This window comes from Podarcis liolepis, assembly GCF_965112155.1.
Source record: "Podarcis liolepis genome assembly, chromosome: 8".
Taxonomy (NCBI): Eukaryota; Metazoa; Chordata; class Lepidosauria; order Squamata; family Lacertidae; genus Podarcis; species Podarcis liolepis.
Window position 1 is genome coordinate 60033327 of NC_139560.1, and position 24555 is coordinate 60057881.

The window sequence follows — 24555 nt, forward strand, 5'->3', positions numbered from 1 at the left end:
AGATACAAGAGTATTCCAAACCCAAATGTTGAGGCGTAATCAGTGCTAGAGGTGTGAACACATCAAACCCTTACTTAACCTTGAGCAGATGTATGTCTGGATTATTATACAGGCAGTGACCGTTTTAGGTGTGTCCGATTGACGCACAGTCACACACATGCTCATTTCTGCCAACTCCCAGAAGTGGCAGATGAGCTGTGGCAATGGATGTGATTGCATGGTATTTAAGGCCCAGTGGGCCTGAAGTGATGGCCTGCTAGGCTGGGAACAAGTGTGGAAGGCAATTTCAGAATTATTGCCACCTTCTTCCATCAGATTGGAAGGAAGTGAACTTTGCTGAGGAATATTGCTGCCATCTGACATGGAATCTTCACCTGTTCCAGGAAATGTGGTTTGGCCTAAAGTCTGTTACCTCTAGCAGAATACTATTGCTTTGAAAGGATCGTCAGAAAGGAGCAGTGGAGTAGACATTTGTCATCCTGATGTAATTGTTTTGAGATTGACATCCTCTGCATTTTCCAGGAAGGGATGAGTTATAAATCCATATAAAATGCATTTTAAGTACATGGGTACAGTTTGCCTTTACTATTTGATTAGAAATTAGCAACACAGCTGACTTAGCATTTTCCAGTTTATTACATTACCAATAAGTCACTTTGAACATCATGCTCCACAGCAAGGAGATTTTCCCCCCCTAGATGTACAAGGCATAAGTTGTATATACACAATAGAAAATGATCATGCTTAAAAAATAAGCTTCACATGATTATTTTTTAATTCTTTGGGATCAATTGTTCAAAGTGAACCCACCAACTCTGACATTTTTAAATAAATGTAAAAAAAGTAGTTTCCATATCTTAACTAAGCTTTTTCTTTTTATGGACAACAGGTCCTACTGTTTAAACACTTCTGTAATGTAATAATTTACAGGTATTTATACAGTAAATGGTTTCACATTTACAGTATGACTCTTCATCTTGTCTTAATGCTGATTACTACAAAATCCTTACAGTCATGACTAATATCTCTGCTCAATCTCACGCCTTCAACTATTCCCAAGCACAAGTTTCCATTTTTAAATAAAAATTGCACTTCAGACAACATCTAAAACTAATTTTGTTGGTGCATCTAGCTATGGGCCAATTGGCTTATTTTAGCTAGGTATTCATGTTTTCAGTGTTTGAAAAGAAGAGTAAATGATGGGGGGAAATCAGCATTCCATTTTCATACTTTGCATTTCTTACTATAAGCTCTCAGAGAGTTATACTTCCTATTAAGCAGCTTAGTGAAATAATAGCAGTGCAACTATAAAGAAAAGCTTGATGATTTCCTAACAGCATAACTTTTAAATCTTTCTCAATATGATGTTACAAAGTAAGATATTCAGGGCCATATATCATCATTATAGCAAAACACACAGGGGTAGTAATCACACATCTTCTGAGGCTTTCTTTAGAAAGTAAAACTGCCCATGCTTCCATATTGAAATTCTCACTCTTATTTTTTGATAATGAAAAGCAAAAGTTAGCTGATGAATGAACTATGTGTATACATTAGTATCTTCAACTACTTAAAACTGAATTATTTAGTTAAATCATCTTTTTCACAACTATGGGTACAACCCAGCCTCATTAAGTATTTTCAAGTCTCACTGATTTCAGAGTCTACTTAAATCTTTCCCATTAAAATGAGGCTACATAATTTTAACCCTTCATAAAAAGTAATCATTTGACCTCATTTTTAAGCAAGAAAATTGAATGGTTCGCTCAACTACCTGACCTTCAACATGCTTTCACAATTATATAAATGACTGCACCTACATAGCTGCTATGATTTAGAAATTTCACTGCACACAAAAAGGAAATGGCCACAAAACAAACATTTTTTTCTGGTCCATCTACATGATCAGCAAATACTAAGCCCTCATCCTAGTATACACATTAAGAGATGCTTTTGTGACATTTCCTCTGGGTAAGTAATGGTTAGGGTTGTTTTTCTATATCTTCTTTCATTAAAAAAAAAATCACCAGCAAGCCCAATGATTGTTTGTGAACACTTCCAACAATTTAGTTTAAAAAGAATACATTTTTCAAAACATGTTTGGAGTCACCTGCCATCTTGTTGACCCACTATCTGAAAACGTGGGTTATTTAACAGTCCTTGTAGCACATGTTTACCCTTTGACAATATAAATCATCTATCTCAAATAGGTCACAAAAATGAAGTTCTGAGGTTAATGAGCTTGAATATCTGCTGGTAGTGTTTTTAAATAACAGTTCCTTTAGCATGCTGTGCTGATAAAACATCAACATCATGGAAAAGATGAAAAAAGTGGAAGAAAAAAGGATTGTCTCTAGGTACCAAAGAATTAAGCACCACTTGAGCAATAATAGTAACCCTGAAACTTGAATTTTGAATTTGAGGAAGTTGTTAAAAGAAAATCTGTAAACAGTAGTGTAGTATTCAAGATGCTGCTATTTTGCTTGCTTCTCGAACACCGCTCAAGTAAGCTCCAGTAACTGTCTGCGGAAAATGTCTGTTTGTGGCCTATTTAAAAAGAGAAACATAATGTGAGGGATTCTTATATGAACATAGAACTACACTCATCAGACACATAATACGTATAAACCAGGCTTCCTCACCCTTGACCCACCAGATGTTTTGAGACTACAATTCCCATCATCCCTGATCACTGGTCCTGCTAGCTAGGGATCATGGGAGTTGTAGGCCAAAAATATCTGGAGGTCAGAAGTTGAGGAAGCCTGGTATAAACCCACACAGGAAGTGTCAATATTTTACCAAGGATACATGTGAAATAGTCTACGTATCTATACCTTAAAATTAAATCACGACCCATGATGATTTTTTTTCCATGTTGGGGAATTTTCGTAACAGAGATTATTATTTTGCCCAGTCACATACTACCACTGTATGTAGTATCCTGCGCCTCAAGAGTTCCAGGAGAAGTAACAGGAATATCATGGTGAATGTCATCAGCAGCACAACAAAACCAGTTTCAACCCCACAACCAAGGCCTGAAGTGAGATTGATATGGCGCGCGCCCTCTCTCTCTCTCTCTGTGTGTAATAATAGTCCTAGGTATAATCCCCTACATAGGTTTTTTTTCTGAAGAATTGCTGCCACTCAGATGACGGAACAACCAGTCTAACAGCTGTTTATATTCTTAAAGGATCTGAAGTCAGATCAGCACCCTAGTAACTGGATTTCACTGGTTTTCTACAATGCTTCCTCAGAGACTGTGGATTGTAGCCAGCACTAGTCCTACTCATGTAGATTCATTGAAGTAAGCACGGTTAATTTAGGCTTATTAATTTCAGTGGGTCTATTCTGAATAGAACCTAAGTTGAACATACCCCTGAATACATTCCATCCTATTTTAGCTTGTATCTTATTTTAGAAGAATTTTAATTCAATTTTTTTAGTGTACATAATCAAGATCTCACCTCTCCAGCAAAAAATATTTTTCCTTGTATGTCTTCTGCTAGGATGTCATAAGCTTCACCGCTGCCCCCTGTCTTCACAAAACTATATGCCATTTGGATCCAAGGATCTTTGTTCCATCGTGTAACAAAGTACTTGACTGGGTCTGGCACTTCCTGGATTACAACAATAGGCAAAGAATTACTTATGAAATGCATACAACCCATCAGTGAACACATATATTCACCAGGTCAACACACACAGATGCTCTAAGTGACTGGTCACATGCTCTGAAGTTGTTCTGTTAAAGTCAGTGGACAGTCCCATTATAAACAGCTAGAGAATCAAAGTGTTGGTTAGGGGGCCTAGCCATGTGAAACATGTCACGACAGTTTTCTCTCCTTTTTTAAGTAGTCAGTTTTGTAGATCCTCATGTAGAGTCCTGTGTCATGAATTTGCATGCAACAGGTCCCTAGTTCAATTCCTGGCTTCTCCAGAGACTGGAAAAAAAACTCCTATCTGAAAGCTCAGTTCATTGGACTCTTAAACTCAGGCACATGGGTTTGAGCCTCATGTTGGGCAAAAGATTCCTGCATTGCGGGGGTTGGACTAGATGACCCTCAGGGTCCCTTCCAAATCTGTGATTCTATTCTAAAACTGCTTCTATATGCACCAGTGGTCTGATGCAGAATTAAGCATGTTTCCGTGTATGGAAGCCACAACAAACATGGTTCCCAGGCAAACTATTGAAAATTCAGCAAGCTGCTGTTTCATTTCTTTCATCCTATTTAATATTTATTTCTTGTTTAGAATACATAAATCCGGATTTATTTAATGACATTTAGAGTGATATCCAATGTTAGTCGTATACCAAGTACAGTCATTTACAAAGTCTATTTCAGTTGCTTTACTCCTATGACTTAGTTTGACAATACGCTTAGTCGCATCATGAATCTCTTTTTGTTGCTATCTGTTATATACTATAATTATTATACATTATATTTATTAGTTAATAAATACATCCATATAATGCAAATATCAGAGCCATTTACAACTATTAATAAATTCAGTTAAGTGTGAAAGACTTGAAACTGGTGTCTCATCTATGCTTGAGTCAATAAAAACAAACAGACCTACCTGTTCCTTAAACAGCTCGCGGAGCACAATCATGCATTGTTGCAGCACTTGCTTGTCATCTAAGTTCTTCATAGTTGCCACAGCATCACCCGTAACAACAGACATTAGAACACTGCATTTACGCTGAGAACAAGACACAGACATGGACACATACATTTTATCTACTGTAGTTCTGCTAAATGACTCTCTAACAGCCTCTCTGAAACTAATGTTAGCCAACCCATAGAACAAGAAAGATTCCTGGCACCTTTTAGGTTTCTCCTTGACTGAGTGTATCACATCACTTTACAAAGCTTCTGTCTTGTAATGAGCAATTGTTTTTTTAAAAAACGAGAAAGTTGCCAGAAATTTATCTTAAACTAATCGCACTATGAAATGGTGGCGAATTCCTAGGGTGGTAGGGGAAGAGAAGTGATTTTAAAGCTCATCATGTTTCCTTATTTGAAGAACAATTAGGGTCAGTGTTAAGTCTTCAAGTAATGTGTACCTGTGGATCCATGTCATAGAAAACACTGAAGAGTCCACGTTTGCTGGGACTAGGTGGAACATGGCCAAAGTAATCAGCTCCTTGAATCTTGCTGTCCCAGAATCTATATGGAAACTGTAGTGCAATCTAGAGGAAAAAAGACAAGAATGACCTCATTGTTGATTTGGGCTGAAATTCTATGCACGCTTACTTGGAAGTAGGCCTCAGTGAACCTAGTAGGATATAATTGCAATTGCACATAAATAGGATTGGGCTATTACTGATTGTTGTAAACTAATAGTAGGTAGACTCTGGTCAAGATAGTCTGTGCAAATCACAGGAAACAAAATTAAGTTGCATTTCTTTCTATGAGGAGTTGGGTGATGGAAGACCTGAGATTCAAATTGGCAAAATGGAGGAAATTTTCAGTTTTAATGGGGCATAATTTTAATCTGTTTTGCAAGAGCTGGTGGGCAGGCAGACTTTGGTTACCCATCACAAACCCTGAAGATTATTTATTTCAATTTATGAAGGACTGCTATGTACCCATGCTTTGTCATCTCATTATTTCTGAGCAGATCCAATTATGGAAAGCAAATCTGATAGGGTACAAACCAAATGCCACTCATACTGCTCTTCACATCGTCATATAAAAGTTGCACTCTTACCTTCTCAATGACTCCAGCTCCCAAACTATTGATAGCTTTCATTTTTCTCTCTGACAAGGCTGGGTTAAACAGAATGGCGCCTTTTTGAAGAATAGTCAGAGGTACAGCAACTAAAACCTGGTGGGAGAAAAGTAGTCCTAATTATACTACAGTTGAAGTAGCTCAACATAACACAGGCAGGTTGGGAAGGTTTGGCACCAGGTAGGTAATAAAAACCTCAGTTTCATGCTTTTAAGACAACTTGATACTTTGTCCCACACTTTTCACCACCTGCCCAGCACTCAGCCCACAACCGGCTCCTTAGCACAAATGTAAAGATGTGTCAAGAATTCACATTACAGCTGTAAGGATGCGGGAAGCAGGTATGCTGGTGATATGGCATCTGAAACACAATAAATAGCTCTGTCCTGCTTGATAAGTTGAGAAACTCACTTCACTTCCACCCCTTGTTTAGCTGCTGCAGCGAAAGCTACCCCTTAACATGAGGCATCAAGTCCTTAAAAAGCCAGTTGTACACAACACTTTGAACAAGGTGTTTACTGTGATGTTTGAAAATATATAGCAGAAGTTGAGAAAGACACGTCACCTTTTGTGCTTTCCAGAGAGTTCCATCGGTTGCAGTCACTTGGACTTCTTCCCCCGTATAGTCTATACTGCGAACCTGACAAGAAGAAGGGGATTCAGAGTTGTGAAAGACATACAGTGGTACCTCGGGTTACAGACACTTCAGGTTACAGACTCTGCTAACCCAGAAATAGTACCTCAGGTTAAGAACTTTGCTACAGGATGAGAAGAGAAATTGCATGGCAGCGGTGTAGTGGCAGTGGGAGGCCCCATTAGCTAAAGTGGTACCTCAGGTTAAGAACAGACCTTCACAACGAATTAAGTTCTTAACCCGAGGTACCACTGTATTTGTCTATGGTGGTGCCTCATCTACAAGTGGAACAGACTTCTGCTTATACAAAAGGACTGCCTCTCCTTCCACCTATAGCCCCTGCGTTTTCCTCAAATCAGCTCTGAAGATGGACCCTTTGGAGCAGATGAGGAGATGGGGGTGCATGTGGAAGAACAGGAAGGGCAATTTCACCCGCACAGTGTTGAATATCATCCATAACACTAAGACATTAGTGTAAGCTTCATAGCAGAAGAGTTCTCAATGAAAGACATGGGGGAAGGAGTGTTAAGCTAACTGCTCATGAGTAAATGCATTATGTGAAGGATCAATCAGGAGAATGATGCAAGCAATGTTCCACTACAGATTTTTATGTACTGGTAGGAATCTGAGCACCCCATTGCTGAAACTCACTCCATTGCTTTTATGCATTATGGATTCTAAAGTTTTGCTCCTGCATTCTAAATCCTACCTAGTTCATTCATCTTTGGCAAATCTCTCTCTGACTACCTGAGATAAAAAATCCAATAGATATATTGTAATACACACTGAGTATGCTGAATGTGGAAAATGTTCTAGAGGAACATTATAAGCAATAAGAAGAAACATATGTTCCAAAGCAGATTAATAAATGAGACACCACTGGAAATAACTTTGGAAAATTCAAGCGGTTAAGTACCATCTGTATGTTCCAAGACAAAGAGAACCAAGCCAAACGCTAGGAAGATGAACTACTCCAAGGTACATCAAAGCAAACTGGCTTCCCGTCCATTTTTAGTTACTTACTGGAACCTTTAACCGAATGTCCAGGCCTTCAGCCATTTTTTCAATTATTGTTGAGTATCCCGAGTTTAAGAGCGTGTGATCTCCAGCAAACTGAGCAAAAAATTCATTGTGATCCCAGGAGCGTGCAGAAACCTGTAAGGAGAACAGAATTCTTTTCACTGAACAGTTTGAACACTCAACACCTGAGTGTCGCACAAGTCCATCCCATGCTCACCTCATGGAGGTTGCTGCCACAGGCGTATTCAAGGTTACTGACATGGAACTGAAGGACTTTTTCCTCGAGATCACTGAACTGAATACCAGATTCCTGAATAAAAACTTTATAGATCTCCTGGATTTTATCTGCAAATAATATATCCAATCATTATCAATAAATAATCATTTTTTCCTTACAATTTCACCCTACTTTTAAGTGTTCTTGTTAAATTTTAAAATGAAGCTCTCCCAGAATAGTTCCCGCTGCTCCCGTCAAAATATAAATATTATGGGCATGAAGTTCCACACTTTTAAGTGACAACTATTTCAAAATAGAGTTGAATGGCACTTTAAAGTCCTTGTCCTTCCTTAATTGTCGGGCAGCACTTTTCTCACAAACATGTGGGCTACCAGCAAACATATTCATACACTGGCCTGGTTTGCACATCACTGTGATTTAAAGGGTGATGGGGCACGGAGCAAAAACATGACTGCTTCATTCCTCCCCTGTTTCTGCTGAACTGCTGGAAGCTAAGCCATGGTTTGGCTTAACATTAGCATCTGAACCTAGACTCATGGTTTGTTTCCTCCTCAACAAAACTTAAATGGTAAGTAGAGGACAAACCTTGGTTACAGTTCATTGTTTAGAGAGCGAGAAACCACGAGTATCTGGACAAAATGCTTGGTCAAATTAGCTGCCAGCAATGCAGCAGCAGCAGCAGCAGGAATAATGCTAAGCAGCAATGATTTTCATTCTGTGCACCAGCACATTGCACATTCATTCACAACTATGGTTTAAAGTGACTGCAAACCAGCCTATTAACTTCACCACTGCTAGGCCACAGCAAGACACTTTATTTTCAGGGCTCAGCACACTCTTTACAACTCTCCCAGATTCTATACTCAGAAATAATTCCTGCATGTTGCTAATTGTGTGCAATTTGGGATAATCTCTTCTGGGACTGTCACTTGGTTAAAGAAATCCAAGTTGGTTGGTTGTAGGAGTTTTAAAAATGTCAATTAGTTTGCATAGTAATAAAACAGGGACTGAGGAAAATGTATTCCAAGTAATTTATTCACTTTATGATGTCACTACATCTACTGCTGTCACTTGGCTATTGTTCTTCAGGGAGATATTGTTCATAAAGGACGTAAAGCTATTTCCCCCATTTGAGTTGCTGCTGCTGTCTGTTAACGTTACATAAATGTTCTAAACTTACTGCATAATTATCTGTTATATAATTATGGTATTTGAACTATTTGCAATTGCTGCAAAACGCCTTGTGAGGGCAGGAACTCAGAAAGGCAGGTTAAAAATCTGTTAAATAAATGCTTATTAAATCATTTCCATGTATTAAAAATAACTGTTCATATTAGTAACAGAAGAACAGTCATTGCCAATAGCGACATACAGGGTACTAGGCCCAGGAAATCCTGTTTGCCCCCTGGGCCTAATTAAATTGCTCTGAGCAGCCCACAATCTTCTGTCAAAGGTCATTCAAATGCAACAAAATACAAGAACTGAAAGCTGAGCTGGCACAAATATCTGAGACGACTTCTACAGGTGCTCCTTTATCCCCATTGCACTATGTGTCGTGTGGCTCTTCATTGTTTCTACTTACCTCCAAGAGGAATATCCTGATGCTGATTTTTGTCTTTTCTCCAGTCTGCTACAACATCAAGGATAGAATTGAAATGGAAGTCCATGCGCTTGTCTATAGCAGGGTCAGTTATTCTTCCACCTTCCTGGATCAGATCACACTTCTCTCCAATTTTATGCATTTTAATGCCCAGCTTTAAAAGACAGGGATTTTGAACGTGGGGGAAGTAGATAGTCAGTTACTGTCATGGGATGCAAACCTTAATTTTTATTGTTTATTTGTTAAATTTCTATCCCTCCCAAAGGACCGCAATTTTCATTGATGTCAACACCAACCAACCAATAAAAGCTAAACATCTTCAGTGAGGGTTTTATATTACAGGAATCAGAATTATTTCATTTATTATAGTAAGCATCAATTCTGAAGAATCACCATTCTAAGTAGTAAGTGGACTAGCGCTTGAAAAGACTATTATTCTGTTCTTTACAGCAAATTGCTAGCTTCCCTAAATATGTGAGGTAACTCATTGTATTATTTCAAGCAAAGTATCATGTGAGAGAAGAAGAAAAATGTATGAACATAAAGCCTGATTGAAACACTTAGCAAAGTTTTCAAATGTTATTTGTAGAACTTCCTGCTCCTACGGATGGTAACCACATTTCATTATCTCATTCCTCTTTACAACCCTACAATTAGACCTTTAATGTATCTCTTTCACAAATAGTAAAACAAAGCTGAATAACAGTTACTTTCCCAAAGTGACCCAATACACCTGTAGCTTGAGTGGGATGTGGATTCTGAGCTGCCTGAAAAAACCTCTCTAATAAGAAAGTTAAGTTTACAAGGATCAGTGTATATTAAGCTTCAGAAGGACAATGTTTTCATGAATAAAAATGCAAACCCACTTGCTCACACATTAGCGCTACTGGATTGTTGACACAGCCATTCACTATCTGTGGCCCTTTTCCCACAGTGATCCCTTTGAAAGTCTTATCGTCCCACACGCGGCCCCCAATTCTGTCCTTCGCTTCTAGCACAAGAACCTGCAACATACAAAAGGAGCAGTGGTGATAAGGAACACTGCTATGGAACAAAAATCTTTCCACAGTTAACCAAATAATGCCAAGGTGGTCAATCAATAATAGAACATTATGCTAGGAGTTCACCAAGTTTTTAATTGGTGAATCCTAAACCTCAGAGGCAGAAAATCCGTCTACCAAGTGAAGACATTAAGTTCCTCCTTAAAAGGTGGTTACTGTGAGCAGACAAGCTATGCCTGCCATTCTCCATGCCCAAATACTGTATAAGCTGCAACAAATCATGCAACAAACCCTAGCCTCATAATTATTTCAAGCTCAGCCTTGACACAAACTAAGGCACTTTTCCAGGACATCTGGACTCTGAGAACAGGCCCTTTCTTTTTCTTACTCAGGTAGCAGCAGCAAAGTGTAGATCTGCCAGAAGAGGAGGAAGCAGAAATGTTGAAATGCTATACTTTATTTGAAAAGGTCTTACCTTAATTCCAAAGTTCTGAAGCTGTCTTGCAGCTGCTAATCCAGCAGGACCAGCCCCAACCACAATGACAGATTTCTTAAATGAAGAAGAAAAGTAAACTAGTGATGCTAGCATTCTTTTGAGACTAGCAAGACTGTTTTTTCTAAGCAAGTCTCAGAACAATTTGAAACATTGTTCAGATAAAATTCTGTTACTGCTGAAGGGTTTCATTAGGAGAAGCTGAGCAAGGGCTACAATATCAACCAAAAATGAGGACAGGGAAGAGAAAGTATCCTAGCCTGAGCTGAATGACAGCAGACGATTTTGTCTGTGCCGATTTTGACAGTTCTTGAGAAGCCATGAGCCCCTGAAGAAGAGTTTTGACACTGACCAAGAGGTCCTAGAAGGCCAACCCCTCTTTCACTTTTTATTCTTAAAAGTGAGTTTTATTCTTAAAAGTTTTTATTCTTTTTTCACTTTTTACTCTTAAAAGGAGTCCTTTCTCCCTTCACCCTCCTTGTCCCATCAGAATCTCCTAGAACCAGTTTATTAGTACTCTGTATTTTAAAATACTTACATTATGGTAGTCTTTGGGCAGAAGAGGTTGGTCAGGATTAACTGACAAGACCCCTGTGTTAATCAGACCTTTCCTGGTCATAAAATGAAGTATTCGCTCCATCTCCCGCACACAGCGAATGCGCACAAGGCCTCGAACAATGATGTGATGCGTACATTTCTGAGGGGTTAGGGCTTCCTGTGCATTGAAGGATTGGGGGAAAGGAGGAGAGGCAAGGATTTGACTGCTGCTGGAACAATATAGCAAACTGTCCTTCAGATGGTGAAGCTCAACAGCTAATTTACATCTCCCAGATCAACAAAGTGACAACCATTCCAGTCATGTACCTGTGTATTGAAAGGCATGAAGCAGGGCAGCTTTGTATGGAAAAGCCCCATCTGCACACCTGGGAATCTGGATCACATTGTGAAGGCGTACTTAAGGAGGGACGAAAGGAACACAGGCCTCACCATGAAGCCTTGTTTTCCTCAGCAGATGGAGGGTTTCTTCTGATGTTTTATTTCATCTGCTCCAAAGGCACGGCCTGGTCAGTCACTGCAACCTTTTGTCTTACCATGAGCAGAGTTCCACCCTCCCGCTGCAGCAGGACTTCTAGAGCAGGGATGAGGAACCTGTGGCCCGCCAGATGTTGCTGGACTACCACTCCCATCATCACTGACCATTGGCCATACTGGCTTGGACAGACAGATGTCTAACATCTGGAGAGCCACGGGTTCCCCATCCCTGCTCTAGAAAATCCCAATTGCTGCAGGGCCAGCAGGACTGAAATGGGATGGGTTGGGGGGGGGTCCTCCCCCACTGAAAAGCAAAAACCATAATGACTGGGAAGGTCTTGTCTATGGAGCAAGTGGGAGAAGGAAACCAGGACAAGGGAAGTTTAGGTTGATATATTTTTAAAGTAAGATGATAATCTTTTGGGGGCAAACATTCAGCCATGCTTACTTTGCAGTTTGTGTACCACAGAGCCAAAATGAGGTTTCTCAGAGCTAGATACATGGTGGGGTCTCGTGAATATTCTGGAAACTCATAGAGTTCATCTAGTTCCATTACATCTGGTCTCACACACAGTGCTTTACCACATTCGTTGGGCTGGTAGAAAGGCTGGAAGTACTTGTTCATCCCTGGAAGGCAACATACAACACGGAATGAGCTGCGTGTAGCATCTCCGTGAACCATCACGGTAGCTTAATAAAACAGCACAAAGCTCTAGGGCATGTAAACAAATGTGAACTCGATTACAGGTGCCTGCAACATATACTAGGATAATACTGGGTATAAGAACCGTGGCTTCTGCTTACAACAATTATTTATGGTGCTTACATATCTCCTCTGTGCCCAAAACTCCTTAGTGGACCTTGAGCATATGCACCAAAGTGTTGCTTACAGGAAGAATATGCTTATACTGCATGCTCACAAATATAAACGTCACAAATATTACAAAGTATACATGGCTGATGGTCAGTCTCATTCTTGAGAAGACAAGACATTCTAATTAATGTTCATATAGAAAAAGTACTCTCGTACCATGGAAAATAAGGCTATCAATAGCTACTAGAAGAAAGCAGAAAAGTACTCGTCGCTTACCAGCTATAGTAGGTGGAGTCTTTAAGTGCTCCATTTTTATTGCATTGGATTCACCAACCAACCGGTGAGTACTGGTACAAGAGGGGCTCATGCCCACACAGTCTGGGTAGTATGCAGACAGCAAAGGAGCAGCCACACTGTCCTTCAGCAAAGGTGGAAGGATGAGCATGGAATACCACCAGTGATCTGAAACTTCAGCAACTCTCTATGAAGGAGTGGAGGAAAGAATCAGGAAGAAGAATTAAAGCTTTTGTTATCATATTATCTCTCAGTCCCAATGACACTTAAAAGACACAGGCCATTTCTGACTGCTGTACCAGGAGTGTAGGGAAGCTTCTACATGGAAATGCCTTTCCCATAGCAATATAGCTTACTCTAATTGGTCAGAAGTCTAATATGGGACTAGGTGATGTGGCTCTCAACCATCCATCGCTTTGAGGTGATTTGCACTAACAAAACAGCAGTAGGTCTGAGAGCTGAGATTTTGCAAGGGCAACTATCAAGGTAGGTAGAGCTTTTCTGTTTTGCCCTTTTAAAAAAAGAAATAAAATACAGGTGCTCCTCACAGTTTGAACACAGTTCAATAATTCTAGTCACACAAACACCCTAATATACCAATCATTAAGCCAGTAATCACATCAACCGTAATAAGTTGAATAGCTTGAGATGTCTTTGGCCTTTTCCTTAGGCAACAGCTAGGCTCTTTCTTAAAGTCTTCAGTTCCGAAGTCGGAATGTTACCCAAATAGTATTTACTACTAAGCCTGCACCTCTGTGTTTCTCACAGTTACAATTCATTCTGATACCACATGCAGGACTTTCCTAAAACATTGCTTACCAGATCTTCAGGCATGGAGCAGTGGTCTGGGCCTTCCACCTGAAATAAATACCACACTTTCAGACAACAGGGTAGCTTCTCTGACTTGCATGTAAGAGGAAGACTGAAGAAATGGCAGGACTTCTGTTAATAAAAGCCATGACACTTAGGGCCAAACTCACATTCCACTCAATGGCATGTTTTAAAAACCCCAAGAGAAAGGCAGCTTTGGGAAGGGGTGGAGTGGGAAAGTGGCCAGGGAAGAAGGTGTCAAGCTTTTCCACCCACCTGCCAGTTTTCTGGTGCCACCCTCACAGAGTTTTTTTTTTTCCTTTTTAAAATATTTTTATTAAGTACAAATTAGACAACATACATATTCACAACAAAAGAAAATACAAAAGAAAAAGAAAATACATCTAACCAAGGGAGGAAAAATAGATAATATTTTGTCTCTTTTCATATTTGCAGTTATTTATACCTCTATAAAATGCTATTCACAATAAAGCAGTGAAATGAAAGATAAGATATCAGAAAAAAGAACAAAGAAAGAATAAAGAAGTAAAAGAAAAAGATCATAGGTGAAAATTTTTAAAAGTAGACAAGTACTCACAATACACAGCCGTTTCCCATCTATGTTTATATTCAATTGTATAATTTCATCTTGTCCTTATCTACCTTAGAGTTTTAAATGCATGTAAATCTTTTGTGTGTACTGCAGCAGTACAAGGGTGTCTCCAGACAAACACTGCACAATTGTTCTAAGCCTGGGGCTCCCGTTGGCCTCTAGAAACAACCAAACAACCAAACCAGCCTGCATTTTCAGTACATTTGAGGGTTGAAGGTACCTTGGTGGAATTGTTCAGTTTCATGCCACAGCGGTATGTTTTGGCTATTTGCGAGGTAAGCTGGATTTCCTTTGTCAGCTGCCGCCATTTCCCACACTCTGGCTTTGTACACTGAACCTAGAGATAAAACGACAGAGTTGCTCAGTACATCCAGAAACAAAGGCACACTCATAAGATCAGAGACAGGTCTCTCAAAATTTCAGGAAGACTTTCTTAAGCAGCAGACATGCAAGCGTGCCTACATTTCCCCCATCAACTTCGTATGAGTGTGCATTTTGAGCTGACCTACCCTTCCTTTCTCAAGAGAGGTAAATCAGAAGCAACTGATTCCCCCAAAAGGGGGGACTGCATGGCAGCTCATCCATCAGGAAGTGAAAAGCTAACTGTTGGGATGATCAGCCTGTAGACAAAACGTTGCCTTCTAATTTATGAAAGCCTTTCTTCCCTAAACTGCAAGGCACAGATCTTACATTAAGCAAGTACTGTACTCCTTCCCTCACCTTTCTGATTCTCTCTCCTCAGCCTGTAGCTTCCAACTGCCCTAACTGAAATCCTAACTGAAATCCTTGGAACCCCATGATCCACTCCCATCTCAGGAAAGAAGGATAATCATTTTGAGGTTCTGTTAGCTCCACAACCAATCAAAAACCCCTTCTTTTCTAATAATCAGCATATAACCTATATTTCTTCATCTATACCTGATCATGACTGCTTCAGTCCATCCTACCAGTACTGGGGGAGAAATGAACCACAATCTCTGGCTTAAAGTTACATCCAGACTAGAGGTCACTTTGCTCCAAACATATCACAATCAGTAAGCCAGAAAAACCTTTGCTTATCTCTGTGGTCTGTTTGGAGTGAAATAAGTGAAAATCCCTGGTTTAGGCATAATGCTAAACCAGGTATGGTTTGTTTCTTTCATGTGCTAGCTCAGTGTCGTCTCCTGGTAGCAACTTTCCAGAATTTCAGACAGATTATTTTCTCAGCCTCACCTGGAGATGCCAGGGTTTGAACCTGGTACAATGGTACCTCAGGTTAAGTACTTAATTTGTTCCGGAGGTCTGTTCTTAACCTGAAGCACCACTTTAGCTAATGGGGCCTCCCGCTGCTGCTGCCACGTGATTTCTGTTCTCATCCTGAAGCAAAGTTCTTAACCTGAGGTACTATTTTTGGGTTAGTGGAGTCTGTAACCTGAAGTGTCTGTAACCTGAAGCGTATGTAACCCGAGGTACCACTGTACATTCAGCATACACAAGACATGTGGCCTGCCGCCAAATATTGTATGCTTCCTTCATATTATTTTCACTTTCAACCCCAAGGTTGAAACAATAACAAAAATAATCAAATCCATTGCTTAACACTTCCTTCAAACACACTTACTGTGAAGGAAAATAAAAAATGAACATGCACTACTTTCACAGTGTTATGTCATCATAAATAAAGCCCTCACCCAGTAAGGGAGCTGTTGATCAGCCATAAAAGCTTTAGGGCTGGGTTCACTTTTTCCATTACTGGTCCAAATCCTTTTCCAGGCAGTGTATTTTTCGTAGCCATCTTTATGACTAAAAGGACGGACAAAGGAAATGTTAAGTAGAGGGAAGGAATCACCTACACATGGTTTGGTATATTTTAATAGACAGTTCATCCCAAACATAGGTATTAAGACAACATGATCCTGGCCACAGTATTTGTTTTCCTAAGCAAGCATAGAAGTTGCAAAGCTCAACTTCAAGGCAATATTGTGCATGATTTTTACTTTGTTTAATCTGATACATTAGGTGTACTTATTATGGATACCCAAATCTATACAATGGCTTCACTGTTGGAATAGCTTCCCTCCCTCCATCAAAACTTGGTCTCCCTGTGCAACCTGGCTTTAGCAGACAGCCTGTGTTCCAAGAAACCGTTTTTGCCCAGTCTACTGATGTTGCTTTGCATATTTTCTAGCTGAGAGCATTTTGTCAAAATGTTCAGCAGTTCACAACAGACAGAAAGGCCTATTAAAGTCATCATGAGATACTTAGCTGGTCCAGCTTCCTACAAACAGCCAATACAGTCATACCTTGGAAGTCGAACGGAATCCATTCCGGAAGTCCGTTCAACTTCCGAAACGTTCAGAAACCAAAGTGTGGCTTCTGATTGGTTGCAGGAAGCTCCTGCAGCCAATCGGAAGCCACACAAACCCTGTTGAATGTTCAGCTTCCAAAAATAATTTGCAAACCAGAACAGTCACTTCTGGGGTTGCAGCATTCGAGACCCAAAACGTTCAAGAACTAAGCTATTTGAAAACCAAGGCACGACTGTATATCCTTTTAAAAGAATACACTCCCCCATCCCTGCCTTTTAAAGCATTCATTGCCTTTGCCCAGAGTTGCTTTGAAAAGGAAGCTGTTAGGTTATTGTGCGGGTATCAATCCCCCAGACATTATTGACATTTCTTGATAAATTCAAACCCCTGCAATTTATAGCCTTTATAAATGCAGCACTGTTGTTTTCAGCCTCATTTCAAAATTAAATTACAATGGGTAGCAAAGCACAGCAATTATGTATATTACCTTCCATATCTTATTTCTTTAACCAGATCAAGATTAAAATGCTTTGCCATTCAATTAGCACACTTTTGGTTGCATCCTGTCTCCACCCCTTAAAAAAAGCAATTACTTCAAAAAAGAGAAAGAATACCTTCGGTAGTAATGATCAAAACATTCATTACAGAAATGTTCCCCACAGGAGAGGTGATACCATCTTGATGTGTAGCCATTTTTAGCACACCTAAAACAGAATAAATCAGAAAAGATTACATTTATCGAAAGGATACGCTTTGTCCTGCAATTTGAAAATACTGTAGACTGCCACACGTTAGCAGTTTATAATGATGATGATGATAATAATAATAATGCGGCTCCCAACATATTAAAAACAGAATAAAACATCAAACATTAAAAACTTCCCTAAACAGGGCTGCCTTCAGATGTCTACTAAAAGTCAGATACAGTGGTGCCCCGCAAGAAGAATGCCTCGCAAGACAAAAAACTCGCTAGACGAAAGGTTTTTCCGTTCGCGATTTGCCTCGCAAGACGAATTTCCCCTATGGGCTTGCTTCGCAAGACGAAAACGTCTCGCGACTTTTTTTCTTTGACTAAAAACAAAGACATGTTTTGTTTATAAAGTTAATTTATTTTCCCTTAAATTTTCGAACTGCTCTTTACAGTATGTGTGACTTTAAAGAGCAGTTAATAAACTGTTGTTGTACCAAATTTGGCTTTGTTTGGACTTTTTTTGACCATAGGAACGCATTAATTGATTTTCAATGCATTCCTATGGGATTTCGTGCTTCGCAAGACGAAAAATTCGTTAGACAACAAAAATTGCGGAACGAATTAATTTCGTCTTGCGGGGCACCACTGTAGTTGTTTCCTTGATTTCCTTGGCATCTGATGGGAGGGCGTTCCACAGGGCAGGCGCCACCACCGAGAAGGCCCTCTGCCTGGTTCCCTGTAATCTGGCAGTGAGGGAACTACCAGAAGGCTCTCGGAGCTGGACCTCAGTGTCTGGGCTGAATGATGGGGTGGAAAATGTTCCAACAAGACTTCCCAGGAGGATGAATTTTGTTTTGTATCTTTTGTGTGTGGTTTAAAATATATATCTGGGATTTTTTGTTTGGTTGGTTTCTAACGACTTTTGAAGCTGCTTTTATTGTACCTTCCCCTAGGAGCGTACATCCACTTCCCTCCATTAATAATAGTCATAAGAATTCACTCAGACAAACCAGAAATGAAATCTATCAAGCTGAAGATCACTTTCTGAAACCTTGGGACTGTGAAGGGGGAAGACAGAGGAGCCCGAACCTTTCAGCAGCACTGGCAAAGCAAACGGGACATGTTGCTGTACATCCTGCCTTTTCACATTTTCTGTACTTCTTCTCTGAGGCATCTTCATCATCCTCGGCTGCCTCTGCAGCTTTTCTCCTCACCTAAAAGAACACAACTATGTGAACAAAAAGGTCACAACAGATTTATGATATATTCAGCAGTCTTTATTGGTGAGGCTTTCTGTTGCAATAGTGATGGAGGACAGTTACACTGATTGTGTTTTCCTACATAACAAGGATGGGGAACCTTTGGCCCTCCAGATGTTGCTGAACTACAACTCCCATAATTCTGAGCGACAGGCCATGCTGGCTGGAACTGATGGAAACTTGAGCTTCTGGAGAGGCATGGATTTCCAATCCGTGATAGAAAGGTATTCCAGTACAAAATAAATCTAGACCCGGGGATGGTGGGGAAATCCTTCAAAAAGATAGCAATATTGCATGCAACTTGCATTCACATGGAAATGCAGAAAAAATAAAAACCAAGGAAGTGTCATAACTAGCTTCACACAGAGAACAGGGAACAGTCCAAAACAAGGAAGAGTCCAAAACAACAGCCCATTACATGGCGCCAAAGATGAGCCCCAATTTTGCTTGGAAAAACTCAACAGCGCATTCAACATTAAGGCTGAAATGTCATGCACATCAACTTGTAAGTAAGATCACTGCCTGGCTGTGAAATCAACAGGACACTGCAGACTAATATGCATAGGACAGCAATACTCTTCATTTCCTAAGTAGATAATACACAACCCTGCTTGCAACCCTGTGAATGAAATGGATGAAAGGTACCTGTCTCCCTGAACTTCTCAGAGGAAGATTATCAGGAGAATGGTCAACAGGAGGTGTTTTTTTCTTTGTTCGGACCCTCCCAGTTGACATGGCGCTGCAGGATAAAAACCAGGAGGACATTAGGCAGTATTCCAACACTAAAGTTCAGAGAGTCTCCCCACACAAAGAGGGGTGGAGAAATGAACAAGCTTGAAGCTTCCCTTTGGTTAAACCTTCCAGCATCACCCATGCAGACGAGTGGCTTCACTGCTTGAACCAGCTCTCTTTCCAGATCTTGGACAAAGGAAATTAAAGTGAGGAACTAGACAAAATGGTAGACGTGAGAAGAGGCGGCAAAAAGAGGAAAGAAAGGAGGGAGGGAAAGGAGGAAGAGAGAACAGCTCATTACTATTCTAGATTATTTTAACAGTTTTATCATTTGTGTGTTTGCCTCCTTGGGCTTCTTTTGGGAGGAAGGGCAGGATATAAATTTAGTAAGTAAATAATCCTGGGTTAGAGCCAAAGAAAATTGACTCCCCGTCTCCTTTCCGAGCATTCCTCTTGTTCTCCAAAATATATCCCCTGGGGTTCAGGGGATGCTACTGAAGAGGACGGCGTTGTGATACAGGAGAGGTAAGGGGGGACCCCCAAAACCCAATCAGTGGCAGCTTCCACTCTACTCACCAAAAGTGCCTCCAGGCAATTTTCAGGGATCCCCTCAGCCTCCCATACTGGAATGCTACCCCAGAGGGGTCCTGCTGAATGGTCAGTAGCAGGGGCTGCTGAGAGCAACCCCCCAAAACTGGGATGGGTGAGAAAGTCATCTTCCACCAGCTTCCTTCCCTAGGTGCTTCCCTGGTTCCAACCCTACAGTTTTAAGGTTGCAATCCTATGCATGCTGACCTCGGAGCAAGCCCCACTGAACACACAGAGGCTGACTTCTGTGTAAATGTGCATAGGTATGTACTGTGAGAAACTTAGCCAAACTGCCCCTCCCAGAAATGTGCACAATTCAGGCCATGATTCAGCTATGCTTCTGATAGTTCAAATGAACTATATGGTAAAAACAGTAGCTCTGGGACCTTAACAGCACAGCTGCAGCAGACATATGTGAGCAAATTGTCTCTCAGTTTCAGCACACCTTCCCACGGCTGCTTATCCGTCCTGGTGAGAAGTGAGAACAAGCTGTTTACATTTCCAAGCATACAGATCAAATATTGGGGGGGACGGGACCCTCTTCCATTCCTCACTTTGAGCACATTAAAATATTTTATACAAATCAAAAGAAATAAAACATAATACAGGCTGTGCTACATCTATGAATGCAGGTAAGGCGAAGCAAACAGAAAAGAAAGAAGAGGATGGGTGAGGGAATAAACAATTTTGATATGAAACTCTCTCCCAGAAAGAAGTTACGAGGGTCAATAGCCTGGGAGCTGCCCTGCCCACACACAGAAAATGAAGGGATGCAAACCAGTCAAAACTATAAAGCATGCAAGATCTGCTGACAATTGCCATCTTGACTAAATAGCTCATCTTTACTAGACTGCTGTTAATACTTGCAGGGTGGAGTTAGTGGTGGTTTTAGATAACAGGAAGAGCAAACATCTCTTCATTCCAAAAGGCAGCAACTAACACGTTTGATGGAATATTTCATAGGATAGTGGATCATTTAAACCCATTAAAATGCACTTTTGTTTCAAGTGCTAGGAAGGGCTCATCTGAAAAGCGTAGAAGGTAAAGCAATAATTTTTTATTTTGAAATGCAGGACTTTTCAAGAAAAAAATATTCAAATTGAAAATGAAAATGAAATTTAGTGAAACCATTTACATATGTAAAAACAAAGTATAAGCATAATAATAGAATCATAGAATCATAGAGTTGGAAGAGACCACAAGGGCCATCGAGTCCAACCCCCTGCCAATATCACAGCAGATTTAAAAACAACAACAACAATGTACATTGAGATTCCATTCCACTTCTCTTTTTGCTTCTGCTTATTCTGGTTAAACATCTTAACTCCTTAGGTCTTACTAGTTTTGCTTTGCTTTTAAGAACAACTGCAACTATTAATTTATTAACATACTAACCCAAGAGGTTTGCCCTACCAGTGAGATAAACAAGGATCTGGACACATGGTAGTAGCTATTGAAAAGCCCACATAACTCTTCAACATATAAGGCAGGATTCAGCCTATACATGAATAAAAACACATCCCCCCCCCCAGTGTGTGCCAATGTGCGTCAAGAACTAAATCCTGCATAAGGTACATATATAACCATTTCATCTGAGATCTGAGGCTTCACACTAGACATGAGTTGTCTAATGTATAACCAGGCAAACAATAGAGGTGTACACTGGCTCCAAGTGGGGGCCAGATCATGAGATAAATTCCCCTCCCAAGTTGAAGCACAATGTCTATAAACACCAAGCCAGATCAAGGCTCCCCAAAAGCCTCATGTCACTCTGCTTTTCCACCCCATATAGCTCTATCTTTTCCTATATCTCTGTTTCTCTAGATCCATGGACTTTGCAAAAAGTGAGGCTGTCCTACAATTTTGCCTGTGGAACGCTGGTGGATTCTGAATTGCTTTTTTGTTTTAAAAAGGATTGGCTGGCGCAGTTTATATGTGTGTGTGTGTGTGTGTACACACACACACACACACATATATATATATATATAAGCAATCACCGGAAAAAAGGAAGAAAGAAAGAAAGAAAAATGTGTGAAGCCACAGACTTTTTTAAAAATGTACAGGCAAAAATATGCGAAGTTTACCCACAAATTAATTATTTCAAGAGAGAGCAAGAGATAAACCCCACTTCTCCACCCCATAATAGATTATGGAAAAAAGTGAATCCCTTTTACTTCCTGCACAAAAAGCCTCAGACCTACTTGTCTGCAATTTGGAAGGCTTAGTCCACTCTAGGAGTGCTCCTGTACCTGAAAATTTACTTCACTTTGACCAAAATGGGGCAAAGTTATATTCTATTGAACAGGGAACACAGAGCTTCATTTTATACAGAGGTCAGAACCCAAATTACAGACTGAAGTGGTGATTGCACAGAACAACGCAGAAGCATATTTGATTTTTCAGGATGCACAAATACAAGGCAAATCTTGGGGTCTGTGCACACCTCTGGAATATAACGCTTCCTGCTGCATGCATGCTACCAGAGCACAACTTCCGCTCGCATCCCGGGGCAAAGTTCGCAACAAGGAGCACCTACTTCCAGGTTAGCGGAGCGCATAACCCAAAGCGCTAGCAAGAGGGACGGTACGAGGTACCACTGTATAGGCTACCAGCTCCAGAATAACCCACATAGGCTACAGATAGGAAGGTGGGCTGCAATTATGCTAGAAAGATAATTATGTTCACTAGGGGTAACTTCCACCACAGGAAGAGTAGGTTTCTGCTCACCTTGGAGTCTAATCGCCCAGCTTTCAGATGTCAAACTAAACAGAGCTGTAATAATAGAAAAAGAGAAAAGATGGTAAGAAAATGGTATCTTTCTAGCCACTGAATCCTACCCTCCTGATTCAGACAACAAAATGGTCTCCACAGGAAAAGTCTATTTCTAAAACCTCTGAATTCTCCGTACGGAAGGTGTAAGAGAAATTGCCCCCTGGAGCAGGACTTTTCACAATGAGGTATTTGGTCCCTTAAAGGCTAATGAAGGCCAGGGGAATATGCACATGTATCCCAATCAGCTTGATACAAAAGTCCATCTATGTGGGAAGCGGGGGCTTTTGTCAGAAGTGTGTTGACTTGTTGCACGCAGCTTCCCACAAGCTCTACCGCAACTATTTTGATACCTGCAGGCTGGAGAGTTAACAGGATCCAACCTTGGCTGGGCTCACAAGTGGAATTCAGTGCAAAAATAGCAACAACCGCCCTCCGATGTGTAACTAACATTTTGAAAGTACTGCACTTCCCATTTCTGATGTGCCATTTAATTCACCAAGCTGACAATGCAGAGAGTGGATACAGTCATCGTGGTAACACAAAAGTAAGAAAAAGACTGCATAAGAGCTTAACTGGTTTATCACAGTCAAGATTTGGAATTTTGCACATCCAAATTCTGAAGCAGAAGGCCCTTGAAAGCTCTGGAGATGGAACCCCTGTTCTAAATGAACGTCGAGAGCACCCCACAGCTTCCCCCAAAGCCATAAAACGAGTGCAGCCATGTAGCAGTCATTTAAAAATGTGTGGCCTAGCATTTGGGAACTCATGGGTTGGAGGTTAGCTGTAGCTTTTGACTAGGTTTGTGGCTTCTTCTTCTTTTCAACTACTAACCTACCTTTCAGCAGTTAAAATGCCATTTAAAATAAAAAGCACACACTACTTACACTATCCAGGGTTAGCCCCTTTTCTTATCAGGGGTTTTAAAGTGCTACAGGGAGGTAATAATTGTTGGGCAGTAGATCAACCTTCTCTGACCTGGTGCCCTCCAGAGGCTGCAAATCCCATCAGCCCCAGTCACGATAGCCAATGGTGAAGGCTTATTGGAGCTGTGCTCTAAAACATCTGGAGGCACCAGGTTAGGCAAGACTTCGCACAAGCTGCAAACTACCACCTTCCTATGCAGCGGGCATCTTTCGTGCGCCTCCCACAAACAAACAGACCCCAAGATGCCAACTCAGGGTCTTGGTGGGATTACCCACAAAGCAAATAGGTACCGGGGCTCAAGCCCGTCTTCAAATCACACCCTCTGGCCCTCTTCCTACAAAAAGGCGAGCGCTCCGTAGGGTTTCCTCGTCGTTGTGCACATTTGCTCAGCATGCCTTTCTCTCCTCCCTCCTCCCTGACGCTGGGAAGCCACTCTGCCATCGGCTCGGACGCGCGTCCCACGGGCTTGTTTTGTTACTCCAATGTGCACCCTAGCCCGGAAAACCGGCTGCTGCTAGTGGGGTGTGGTGGGACGGGCAATCCCCACCCCACAAATAAAACCGTGCCCCGATTCCCTACAGATCCACGCTGGGCGACCCCCCCTCCCCTGTGTTCCTCCCCCCAGGAAGCGCTCCTCGCCCTACTACCCCTCAACGCACGCTCACACATGCAAGTCCCGCACCAGGAGGAGGAGCGGGGAACAACTCGCCCTTGCATCGACTGACCCGGTGCCCGGGGGGACGAGAGACCGGAGGCGGCGCCGCTCCTTTTGTTGCCCGGGCTGCCATCCACTTGCTGCAGCAGGTCGGAGCCAGGAGAGCAGAGCAGCGACGCAGCAGCACCGCCCCCCTTTCCCCAGACGAGGAAATCCCTGCCTCCGTCCGCTTCCTTGCCCGGCCGAAGGAGAGCCAGCCCCCGAGCCGAGCTCACCAGCGTCCGGCTCCTCCCGTCGGTTCCTTCCCCACCTCCTCCCCTTGCTGCTGCTGCAGCTGCAGCTTCCGCTGTCCTCAGCGCGTAGC

At 41.3% G+C, this 24555-nt stretch overlaps 1 protein-coding gene across 3 annotated transcripts; it reads right to left on the reverse strand.

Annotated features, from left to right (window-relative positions):
* Positions 1–617: 617 nt before the first annotated feature.
* Positions 618–24550, reverse strand: KDM1B (lysine demethylase 1B). 3 transcript variants are annotated; one of them, XM_083518880.1, is made up of 22 exons: positions 24262–24550; positions 22568–22612; positions 19166–19259; positions 18351–18475; positions 17185–17274; positions 15953–16064; positions 14503–14619; positions 13679–13717; positions 12842–13046; positions 12200–12378; positions 11258–11434; positions 10702–10776; positions 10092–10229; positions 9208–9379; positions 7605–7732; positions 7391–7522; positions 6299–6373; positions 5713–5829; positions 5066–5191; positions 4579–4701; positions 3465–3617; positions 618–2547 (listed from the first exon to the last, which is right to left on the reverse strand). In XM_083518880.1, exons 3-22 carry the CDS (start codon positions 19253–19255, stop codon positions 2464–2466), a joined length of 2457 nt encoding a protein of 818 aa, XP_083375006.1. In that variant the 5' UTR covers positions 19256–19259; positions 22568–22612; positions 24262–24550; the 3' UTR covers positions 618–2463. The 3 variants fall into 3 exon arrangements, with proteins under 3 accessions (XP_083375006.1, XP_083375007.1, XP_083375005.1); XM_083518881.1 differs by having other exon boundaries at positions 24219–24513; XM_083518879.1 differs by lacking the exons at positions 22568–22612; positions 24262–24550 and having other exon boundaries at positions 19166–19574.
* Positions 24551–24555: the final 5 nt, after the last annotated feature.

Bases quoted from the DNA above. Each gene is read 5' to 3' on its own strand.
- KDM1B (XM_083518879.1), bottom strand. From the start codon at position 19,285: ATGTCCTCCTGGTTTTTATCCTGCAGCGCCATGTCAACTGGGAGGGTC. The intron at 16,065-17,184 runs GTATTCTTTCTC...CCGTCCTTTTAG, and splicing joins TTTGATCATTACTACCGAAG to TCATAAAGATGGCTACGAAA. The intron at 9,380-10,091 runs GTGGGTTTGCAT...TGTCTTTTAAAG, and splicing joins TAGCGCTAATGTGTGAGCAA to CTGGGCATTAAAATGCATAA.